This window comes from Electrona antarctica, assembly GCF_951216825.1.
Source record: "Electrona antarctica genome assembly, chromosome: 2".
Taxonomy (NCBI): Eukaryota; Metazoa; Chordata; class Actinopteri; order Myctophiformes; family Myctophidae; genus Electrona; species Electrona antarctica.
Window position 1 is genome coordinate 49,010,567 of NC_136807.1, and position 12,680 is coordinate 49,023,246.

General features: G+C 41.6%; 2 protein-coding genes across 2 annotated transcripts; both read left to right on the top strand.

Moving 5' to 3' along the window:
* Nucleotides 1-1,918: 1,918 nt before the first annotated feature.
* LOC306941620 (histone H1-like) lies at nucleotides 1,919-2,780 on the top strand (the record flags this gene model as incomplete). Its single annotated transcript, XM_079527169.1, has 2 exons — nucleotides 1,919-2,459; nucleotides 2,713-2,780. The coding sequence occupies 2 exons, from the start codon at nucleotides 1,919-1,921 to the stop codon at nucleotides 2,778-2,780; spliced, it is 609 nt and encodes a 202-aa protein (XP_079383295.1).
* Nucleotides 2,781-6,522: 3,742 nt separating this feature from the next.
* On the top strand, nucleotides 6,523-11,077 carry LOC306941595 (histone H1-like; the record flags this gene model as incomplete). The annotated part of the gene is made up of 3 exons (XM_079527134.1): nucleotides 6,523-7,038; nucleotides 10,690-10,756; nucleotides 11,010-11,077. 3 exons carry the CDS (start codon nucleotides 6,523-6,525, stop codon nucleotides 11,075-11,077), a joined length of 651 nt encoding a protein of 216 aa, XP_079383260.1.
* Between the last annotated feature and the right edge of the window lie 1,603 nt (nucleotides 11,078-12,680).

Sequence of the window (12,680 nt, forward strand, 5' to 3'; positions counted from 1 at the left end):
ATTCTGCTGTGCAATTTACAACAATTTAGACATTTAGCAGACATTTAATCCAGAGCGATTTACATTAGGCACGAACTAAAAGCATGGGGATACATCACATATATAAAATGCATTTATCAAGCATTGCTTGTTGTTTTTCATTCTGTGTGCAGCGTCCACACACACAGAGGTTAGCCCTTGAGATGCAGCTTCTCATTTTAGGGGGGGTCCTTTTACACATACATAGGCCTACATCAATGCATACACGCACGCATGCACACACACACACACACACACACACACACACACACACACACACACACACACACACACACACACACACACACACACACACACACACACACACACACACACACACACACACACACACACACACACACACACACACACACACACACACACTCATTTGTTCATATCACGCTGACCCATTCGTTTTGGGATATGTATCCCGGTGGTAATCATTAAAAAAATAAATTTCTTTAAGGTCCCATGAGTTATGTTTATTGGACTTTAGATAACCTTTGAACTCAGTACGGGGCATCAAATGGGAGATTGGACTAACTTTTATTGCAGATTAACTCCTGGTGACTGGATTCAGGAGTTGTGCAGCTGTACAATGACAGCGTCCTGCTATGTTTTCTGCAATGTCCTGTAAACGCTTGTGTATTTATTACTCTGATAACAATTCTTACAATAAATTCTGATCCCCTCCCCTAGTAAAACATGCTCAACCTGCGCTTTGAGAAGCCACTGATACTAGACATGTCTATTAGATTTAAACCAAAACTCTAGACTTGCTTGGTACAGAAGAGTCTCATTCCGCACCCATTCCAGGACGATGAAGTGTGAACAACTGCTGGTTTTGGTGTGAAGCATCTTGTTGAGTTCAATACAATGAAACAATGCCTCCCCTTTCTATGTATGTGATGTATTGCCATGCTTTTTGTAAATTTAATGTAAATCGCTCTGGATTAAGAGTGTCTGCTAAACGCATACATTGTAATTGTAATTGTAATAGAAATGTGTGAAATGGCACTAGGGAAGAAGTATGCCTATATATATTTGTATTTTATGCAGAGTACAATGAGTACATTTGCTTTGCAGCATGGCACATAATGAAGTATGTTAGCCTGGCTAATAAGCCAGACTAATATCACACAACACTGGCAGGCTTTTCTTTTTTTTGCCAACGGCTGATTCGGTCTGGTTTATTAACCAGGCTAGAAGTATCTGGGCCTACCTGAGAAGTGTCTCCATAATCAAATATACATACAGTTTATAGAAGATTTAAACACTCTTAGTTTTCTGATCACAGTGAGTTATTTGTCCAAATTAAAATTAACCAAGTTCTCCAACAGCTGGCATTCTGTCATTGGAAGTTGGGATCAACTCCACCATCATGCTTTCCTTGAACAGGAGTGTGTTTACTGCGTTCAGAAAACATTATATTTATAGCAAAACGGATGACATAACAAAATCATAGTTTATGGTATCACGTCACCAGGAATGTCTACTAAATTGATTGTGAGTATTGTTGTTATTAGAACATAGTTTACAATATTTTAGAAGAAAAATGACAAAGGCAACACTTTGATCTGACTCTAGACAGGTGATGTTTTGAGGTTATTACTAAAAAGGAGTGCACTGCTTTCATCTTAGATATACATTCATGATAGAAAGGCACATGTGTGTTAACTGGTCAGCTCTTTGTCGCATTAAATAATATACACAGTAGTTTGTTATAACTTGTTTTAATCGAGGAGAAAACACAAGTGGCACAAGAGAGAAGAGGGCCTTTGTGTGTTGACTCTACATGGTTCTCATGTGGTGTTTAAGTCCAGCCCCTTCAGAGCGTTCAGCATCAGTCTGTGAGAGTTTACTTGAGAGAAGGAACAGCAATCTACTATCCGAGACAATAATGGCAGAAGTCGCACCAGCACCAGCTCCGTCACCGGCCAAGGCCGCCAAGAAGAAGGCACCACCCCGACCCAAGAACACCGGCCCCAGCGTCGCTGAGCTGGTCGTCAAGGCCGTGTCCGCCTCCAAGGAGCGGAGCGGTGTGTCCCTGGCTGCGGTCAAGAAGGCTCTGGCTGCCGGCGGCTACGATGTTGAGAAGAACAAGTCCCGCGTTAAGATCGCCGTCAAGAGCCTGGTCGCTAAAGGCACCCTGGTCCAGCTCAAAGGCACCGGGGCTTCTGGCTCTTTCAAGATGAACAAGGCAGAAGCGGTGAAGGTAAAGAAACCTATTGCTAAGAAAGCAGTTAAAGCAAAGAAGCCTGCTGCAGCCAAGAAACCCGCAGCAGCTAAGAAGCCCAAGAAGGTGGCAGCAAAGAAGCCCGCAGCCGCCAAGAAATCACCCAAGAAAGCCAAGAAGCCTGCCGCCAAGAAAGTAGCAGCTAAAAGCCCGAAGAAGGCCGCCAAGAGCCCCAAGAAAGTGGCTAAGAAGCCCGCAGCAGCGGGCTTCTTAGCCAGGCTAAGATACTTCATTATGTGCCATGCTGCAAAGCAAATGTACAGAGCAAGCGATTTACATTAAATTTACAAAAAGCATGGCAATACATCACATACATAGAAAGTAGTAAATGCGTAAGCTAAGAACGTAACAGTGGAATATCTATATAATGACACTATAAACTATACGTATACTATACTATAAAGTGCTGTGACTACATACAATGCAATTCTAGTGTTGTCTACATAACACGATATAAGTCCAAGCTCCAGCCAAGAAGGTTGCCAAACCCAAGGCAGCAAAAAAGGCCGCTCCCAAAAAGAAGTAAACTGCCTGCTCCATCTTTATACCCACAAAAGGCTCTTTTAAGAGCCGACCACATTCTTTTATAAGAGTATACTATCCTCACTTTTTACGTCATGGTCACATGTTGGCACTGGAAGCTTATGGCTTTATATTAATAAATTTTCGTATACATTTTTTTGAGTGGTGTAAACCACTCCTACAACTGGCTTTTGTGTGCAGAAAAAAATGAGCATGGTTGCTATGTTCAAAATAATTTCTGACGTAATTAAATCACACCCGGGTGAACTGGATGACCGTAGCAACCATGGTCATTTTCTCTGCACAAAAAAAGCCAGTTGTGAAATCACATCCAGGTGTGATTTCATTACGTCAGATCAGAGCTGATCAGGCTATATAATACCTTACCTTATATAATACCTCACATCGGACAAAAACTCCAGCTGAATCAACTTCATGGTCACAAATCATCACATCAGAAGACGAGTCTACCTAGCCAAAGATCTTTAACGTCAGACATTACGTCAGACCACAGCTGATCATGCTATATAAAACCTTACACCACTCAGTTCACACGGGAGTGATTTTTTGCCTTACGAGCAAAAATATGGACCCTTTCTAAAATATTCATTGCTAATATTATGTATTGCAAACATAATATCTGCTGCTGACCTATCTATGATGCTCTCATTGCTCTGATCCAAAACAGTCATCAAGGATGAGAACATAACATCTGTCTATTGTCTAACAGTAGAATATCTGTACAATATAGTCTATATAGTATATTATACATGCTATCGAAATAACATAGTTTAGTCTTTGCATGAATTCGTCGAGGCTAGATTTGACAAAACATTAGGAAGGGTGGGGATAATTAATCACATACATATTAATATATATATTATAATATGATATAGAATATAGAGAGAGTTTTTGTTTGTGTTTGTGTGTGAGAGAGAGAACAACACTAAATGTGACCATTATCTTGACACACACACACACACACACACACACACACACACACACACACACACACACACACACACACACACACACACACACACACACACACACACACACACACACACACACACACACACACACACACGCACACGCACACACACACAGTTTAACGTAACAATTTATGTATGTCCACACACGGAAAGCATACAGGAACACAAATATTTTAGGTGCCGTAAAGGTTACATTCACAAACTCATGGATATGTCCTCATGATATAAAGGGCAGCAGAGATGACACACTTTGCCAGCCTTGCATGCCTTGTCTTTGGGCGAGCATCCCAAGTTGTCGAAACCCTCTGACAACCAGTCCGTGGGTATTTCCTAGGCTGGATCACCATAGGAAACAAAGTTCTTAGTCTTGCACTGTTGCTTGGTGTTAAAGCACTCTCTGTAGTTGTTCTCATGCATGTGCACACACACACACACACACACACACACACACACACACACACACACACACACACACACACACACACACACACACACACACACACACACACACACACACACACACACACACACACACACACTTCCTAAATTTTGGGTCATTTTACCGTGCTCAGGTATTCAGCCATGTATATTATCTTTTTAGTGATAGATAGCATTCCATTTAGCTATGTTTTTTGGTAGTCTCTTTCCAGTCGTCAGGTATAGCTTTCTTTTTGTTTTCTTATAATCTGGTTAAATCCAATGGGTTTACCGCCTGGCATATAGTCCCTGGACCAGCTGACATAGGGGGCATCCCTGTAGGTTTTCTCTATGATTGACCACCTTTATTTTAGGCGGTCCTGAAATGTAATCGCTCTCTTCATTATTTTGATGAGTGGGTACATTAATGAGTGGGTATCGCCCTAATTCTGCTGTGCAATTTACAACAATTTAGACATTTAGCAGACATTTAATCCAGAGCGATTTACATTAGGCACGAACTAAAAGCATGGGGATACATCACATATATAAAATGCATTTATCAAGCATTGCTTGTTGTTTTTCATTCTGTGTGCAGCGTCCACACACACAGAGGTTAGCCCTTGAGATGCAGCTTCTCATTTTAGGGGGGGTCCTTTTACACATACATAGGCCTACATCAATGCATACACGCACGCACGCACGCACACACACACACACACACACATGCACACACACACACACACACACACACACACACACACACACACACACACACACACACACACACACACACACACACACACACACACACACACACTCATTTGTTCATATCACGCTGACCCATTCGTTTTGGGATATGTATCCCGGTGGTAATCATTAAAAAAATAAATTTCTTTAAGGTCCCATGAGTTATGTTTATTGGACTTTAGATAACCTTTGAACTCAGTACGGGGCATCAAATGGGAGATTGGACTAACTTTTATTGCAGATTAACTCCTGGTGACTGGATTCAGGAGTTGTGCAGCTGTACAATGACAGCGTCCTGCTATGTTTTCTGCAATGTCCTGTAAACGCTTGTGTATTTATTACTCTGATAACAATTCTTACAATAAATTCTGATCCCCTCCCCTAGTAAAACATGCTCAACCTGCGCTTTGAGAAGCCACTGATACTAGACATGTCTATTAGATTTAAACCAAAACTCTAGACTTGCTTGGTACAGAAGAGTCTCATTCCGCACCCATTCCAGGACGATGAAGTGTGAACAACTGCTGGTTTTGGTGTGAAGCATCTTGTTGAGTTCAATACAATGAAACAATGCCTCCCCTTTCTATGTATGTGATGTATTGCCATGCTTTTTGTAAATTTAATGTAAATCGCTCTGGATTAAGAGTGTCTGCTAAACGCATACATTGTAATTGTAATTGTAATAGAAATGTGTGAAATGGCACTAGGGAAGAAGTATGCCTATATATATTTGTATTTTATGCAGAGTACAATGAGTACATTTGCTTTGCAGCATGGCACATAATGAAGTATGTTAGCCTGGCTAATAAGCCAGACTAATATCACACAACACTGGCAGGCTTTTCTTTTTTTTTGCCAACGGCTGATTCGGTCTGGTTTATTAACCAGGCTAGAAGTATCTGGGCCTACCTGAGAAGTGTCTCCATAATCAAATATACATACAGTTTATAGAAGATTTAAACACTCTTAGTTTTCTGATCACAGTGAGTTATTTGTCCAAATTAAAATTAACCAAGTTCTCCAACAGCTGGCATTCTGTCATTGGAAGTTGGGATCAACTCCACCATCATGCTTTCCTTGAACAGGAGTGTGTTTACTGCGTTCAGAAAACATTATATTTATAGCAAAACGGATGACATAACAAAATCATAGTTTATGGTATCACGTCACCAGGAATGTCTACTAAATTGATTGTGAGTATTGTTGTTATTAGAACATAGTTTACAATATTTTAGAAGAAAAATGACAAAGGCAACACTTTGATCTGACTCTAGACAGGTGATGTTTTGAGGTTATTACTAAAAAGGAGTGCACTGCTTTCATCTTAGATATACATTCATGATAGAAAGGCACATGTGTGTTAACTGGTCAGCTCTTTGTCGCATTAAATAATATACACAGTAGTTTGTTATAACTTGTTTTAATCGAGGAGAAAACACAAGTGGCACAAGAGAGAAGAGGGCCTTTGTGTGTTGACTCTACATGGTTCTCATGTGGTGTTTAAGTCCAGCCCCTTCAGAGCGTTCAGCATCAGTCTGTGAGAGTTTACTTGAGAGAAGGAACAGCAATCTACTATCCGAGACAATAATGGCAGAAGTCGCACCAGCACCAGCTCCGTCACCGGCCAAGGCCGCCAAGAAGAAGGCACCACCCCGACCCAAGAACACCGGCCCCAGCGTCGCTGAGCTGGTCGTCAAGGCCGTGTCCGCCTCCAAGGAGCGGAGCGGTGTGTCCCTGGCTGCGGTCAAGAAGGCTCTGGCTGCCGGCGGCTACGATGTTGAGAAGAACAAGTCCCGCGTTAAGATCGCCGTCAAGAGCCTGGTCGCTAAAGGCACCCTGGTCCAGCTCAAAGGCACCGGGGCTTCTGGCTCTTTCAAGATGAACAAGGCAGAAGCGGTGAAGGTAAAGAAACCTATTGCTAAGAAAGCAGTTAAAGCAAAGAAGCCTGCTGCAGCCAAGAAACCCGCAGCAGCTAAGAAGCCCAAGAAGGTGGCAGCAAAGAAGCCCGCAGCCGCCAAGAAATCACCCAAGAAAGCCAAGAAGCCTGCCGCCAAGAAAGTAGCAGCTAAAAGCCCGAAGAAGGCCGCCAAGAGCCCCAAGAAAGTGGCTAAGAAGCCCGCAGCAGCGGGCTTCTTAGCCAGGCTAAGATACTTCATTATGTGCCATGCTGCAAAGCAAATGTACAGAGCAAGCGATTTACATTAAATTTACAAAAAGCATGGCAATACATCACATACATAGAAAGTAGTAAATGCGTAAGCTAAGAACGTAACAGTGGAATATCTATATAATGACACTATAAACTATACGTATACTATACTATAAAGTGCTGTGACTACATACAATGCAATTCTAGTGTTGTCTACATAACACGATATAAGTCCAAGCTCCAGCCAAGAAGGTTGCCAAACCCAAGGCAGCAAAAAAGGCCGCTCCCAAAAAGAAGTAAACTGCCTGCTCCATCTTTATACCCACAAAAGGCTCTTTTAAGAGCCGACCACATTCTTTTATAAGAGTATACTATCCTCACTTTTTACGTCATGGTCACATGTTGGCACTGGAAGCTTATGGCTTTATATTAATAAATTTTCGTATACATTTTTTTGAGTGGTGTAAACCACTCCTACAACTGGCTTTTGTGTGCAGAAAAAAATGAGCATGGTTGCTATGTTCAAAATAATTTCTGACGTAATTAAATCACACCCGGGTGAACTGGATGACCGTAGCAACCATGGTCATTTTCTCTGCACAAAAAAAGCCAGTTGTGAAATCACATCCAGGTGTGATTTCATTACGTCAGATCAGAGCTGATCAGGCTATATAATACCTTACCTTATATAATACCTCACATCGGACAAAAACTCCAGCTGAATCAACTTCATGGTCACAAATCATCACATCAGAAGACGAGTCTACCTAGCCAAAGATCTTTAACGTCAGACATTACGTCAGACCACAGCTGATCATGCTATATAAAACCTTACACCACTCAGTTCACACGGGAGTGATTTTTTGCCTTACGAGCAAAAATATGGACCCTTTCTAAAATATTCATTGCTAATATTATGTATTGCAAACATAATATCTGCTGCTGACCTATCTATGATGCTCTCATTGCTCTGATCCAAAACAGTCATCAAGGATGAGAACATAACATCTGTCTATTGTCTAACAGTAGAATATCTGTACAATATAGTCTATATAGTATATTATACATGCTATCGAAATAACATAGTTTAGTCTTTGCATGAATTCGTCGAGGCTAGATTTGACAAAACATTAGGAAGGGTGGGGATAATTAATCACATACATATTAATATATATATTATAATATGATATAGAATATAGAGAGAGTTTTTGTTTGTGTTTGTGTGTGAGAGAGAGAACAACACTAAATGTGACCATTATCTTGACACACACACACACACACACACACACACACACACACACACACACACACACACACACACACACACACACACACACACACACACACACACACACACACACACACACACACACACACACACACACACACACACACGCACACACACACAGTTTAACGTAACAATTTATGTATGTCCACACACGGAAAGCATACAGGAACACAAATATTTTAGGTGCCGTAAAGGTTACATTCACAAACTCATGGATATGTCCTCATGATATAAAGGGCAGCAGAGATGACACACTTTGCCAGCCTTGCATGCCTTGTCTTTGGGCGAGCATCCCAAGTTGTCGAAACCCTCTGACAACCAGTCCGTGGGTATTTCCTAGGCTGGATCACCATAGGAAACAAAGTTCTTAGTCTTGCACTGTTGCTTGGTGTTAAAGCACTCTCTGTAGTTGTTCTCATGCATGTGCACACACACACACACACACACACACACACACACACACACACACACACACACACACACACACACACACACACACACACACACACACACACACACACACACACACACACACACACACACACACATACACACTTCCTAAATTTTGGGTCATTTTACCGTGCTCAGGTATTCAGCCATGTATATTATCTTTTTAGTGATAGATAGCATTCCATTTAGCTATGTTTTTTGGTAGTCTCTTTCCAGTCGTCAGGTATAGCTTTCTTTTTGTTTTCTTATAATCTGGTTAAATCCAATGGGTTTACCGCCTGGCATATAGTCCCTGGACCAGCTGACATAGGGGGCATCCCTGTAGGTTTTCTCTATGATTGACCACCTTTATTTTAGGCGGTCCTGAAATGTAATCGCTCTCTTCATTATTTTGATGAGTGGGTACATTAATGAGTGGGTATCGCCCTAATTCTGCTGTGCAATTTACAACAATTTAGACATTTAGCAGACATTTAATCCAGAGCGATTTACATTAGGCACGAACTAAAAGCATGGGGATACATCACATATATAAAATGCATTTATCAAGCATTGCTTGTTGTTTTTCATTCTGTGTGCAGCGTCCACACACACAGAGGTTAGCCCTTGAGATGCAGCTTCTCATTTTAGGGGGGGTCCTTTTACACATACATAGGCCTACATCAATGCATACACGCACGCACGCACACACCAGGCTAGAAGTATCTGGGCCTACCTGAGAAGTGTCTCCATAATCAAATATACATACAGTTTATAGAAGATTTAAACACTCTTAGTTTTCTGATCACAGTGAGTTATTTGTCCAAATTAAAATTAACCAAGTTCTCCAACAGCTGGCATTCTGTCATTGGAAGTTGGGATCAACTCCACCATCATGCTTTCCTTGAACAGGAGTGTGTTTACTGCGTTCAGAAAACATTATATTTATAGCAAAACGGATGACATAACAAAATCATAGTTTATGGTATCACGTCACCAGGAATGTCTACTAAATTGATTGTGAGTATTGTTGTTATTAGAACATAGTTTACAATATTTTAGAAGAAAAATGACAAAGGCAACACTTTGATCTGACTCTAGACAGGTGATGTTTTGAGGTTATTACTAAAAAGGAGTGCACTGCTTTCATCTTAGATATACATTCATGATAGAAAGGCACATGTGTGTTAACTGGTCAGCTCTTTGTCGCATTAAATAATATACACAGTAGTTTGTTATAACTTGTTTTAATCGAGGAGAAAACACAAGTGGCACAAGAGAGAAGAGGGCCTTTGTGTGTTGACTCTACATGGTTCTCATGTGGTGTTTAAGTCCAGCCCCTTCAGAGCGTTCAGCATCAGTCTGTGAGAGTTTACTTGAGAGAAGGAACAGCAATCTACTATCCGAGACAATAATGGCAGAAGTCGCACCAGCACCAGCTCCGTCACCGGCCAAGGCCGCCAAGAAGAAGGCACCACCCCGACCCAAGAACACCGGCCCCAGCGTCGCTGAGCTGGTCGTCAAGGCCGTGTCCGCCTCCAAGGAGCGGAGCGGTGTGTCCCTGGCTGCGGTCAAGAAGGCTCTGGCTGCCGGCGGCTACGATGTTGAGAAGAACAAGTCCCGCGTTAAGATCGCCGTCAAGAGCCTGGTCGCTAAAGGCACCCTGGTCCAGCTCAAAGGCACCGGGGCTTCTGGCTCTTTCAAGATGAACAAGGCAGAAGCGGTGAAGGTAAAGAAACCTATTGCTAAGAAAGCAGTTAAAGCAAAGAAGCCTGCTGCAGCCAAGAAACCCGCAGCAGCTAAGAAGCCCAAGAAGGTGGCAGCAAAGAAGCCCGCAGCCGCCAAGAAATCACCCAAGAAAGCCAAGAAGCCTGCCGCCAAGAAAGTAGCAGCTAAAAGCCCGAAGAAGGCCGCCAAGAGCCCCAAGAAAGTGGCTAAGAAGCCCGCAGCAGCGGGCTTCTTAGCCAGGCTAAGATACTTCATTATGTGCCATGCTGCAAAGCAAATGTACAGAGCAAGCGATTTACATTAAATTTACAAAAAGCATGGCAATACATCACATACATAGAAAGTAGTAAATGCGTAAGCTAAGAACGTAACAGTGGAATATCTATATAATGACACTATAAACTATACGTATACTATACTATAAAGTGCTGTGACTACATACAATGCAATTCTAGTGTTGTCTACATAACACGATATAAGTCCAAGCTCCAGCCAAGAAGGTTGCCAAACCCAAGGCAGCAAAAAAGGCCGCTCCCAAAAAGAAGTAAACTGCCTGCTCCATCTTTATACCCACAAAAGGCTCTTTTAAGAGCCGACCACATTCTTTTATAAGAGTATACTATCCTCACTTTTTACGTCATGGTCACATGTTGGCACTGGAAGCTTATGGCTTTATATTAATACATTTTCGTATACATTTTTTTGAGTGGTGTAAACCACTCCTACAACTGGCTTTTGTGTGCAGAAAAAAATGAGCATGGTTGCTATGTTCAAAATAATTTCTGACGTAATTAAATCACACCCGGGTGAACTGGATGACCGTAGCAACCATGGTCATTTTCTCTGCACAAAAAAAGCCAGTTGTGAAATCACATCCAGGTGTGATTTCATTACGTCAGATCAGAGCTGATCAGGCTATATAATACCTTACCTTATATAATACCTCACATCGGACAAAAACTCCAGCTGAATCAACTTCATGGTCACAAATCATCACATCAGAAGACGAGTCTACCTAGCCAAAGATCTTTAACGTCAGACATTACGTCAGACCACAGCTGATCATGCTATATAAAACCTTACACCACTCAGTTCACACGGGAGTGATTTTTTGCCTTACGAGCAAAAATATGGACCCTTTCTAAAATATTCATTGCTAATATTATGTATTGCAAACATAATATCTGCTGCTGACCTATCTATGATGCTCTCATTGCTCTGATCCAAAACAGTCATCAAGGATGAGAACATAACATCTGTCTATTGTCTAACAGTAGAATATCTGTACAATATAGTCTATATAGTATATTATACATGCTATCGAAATAACATAGTTTAGTCTTTGCATGAATTCGTCGAGGCTAGATTTGACAAAACATTAGGAAGGGTGGGGATAATTAATCACATACATATTAATATATATATTATAATATGATATAGAATATAGAGAGAGTTTTTGTTTGTGTTTGTGTGTGAGAGAGAGAACAACACTAAATGTGACCATTATCTTGACACACACACACACACACACACACACACACACACACACACACACACACACACACACACACACACACACACACACACACACACACACACACACACACACACACACACACACACACACACACACGCACACACACACAGTTTAACGTAACAATTTATGTATGTCCACACACGGAAAGCATACAGGAACACAAATATTTTAGGTGCCGTAAAGGTTACATTCACAAACTCATGGATATGTCCTCATGATATAAAGGGCAGCAGAGATGACACACTTTGCCAGCCTTGCATGCCTTGTCTTTGGGCGAGCATCCCAAGTTGTCGAAACCCTCTGACAACCAGTCCGTGGGTATTTCCTAGGCTGGATCACCATAGGAAACAAAGTTCTTAGTCTTGCACTGTTGCTTGGTGTTAAAGCACTCTCTGTAGTTGTTCTCATGCATGTGCACACACACACACACACACACACACACACACACACACACACACACACACACACACACACACACACACACACACACACACACACACACACACACACACACACACACACACACACACACACACACACACACATACACACTTCCTAAATTTTGGGTCATTTTACCGTGCTCAGGTATTCAGCCATGTATATTATCTTTTTAG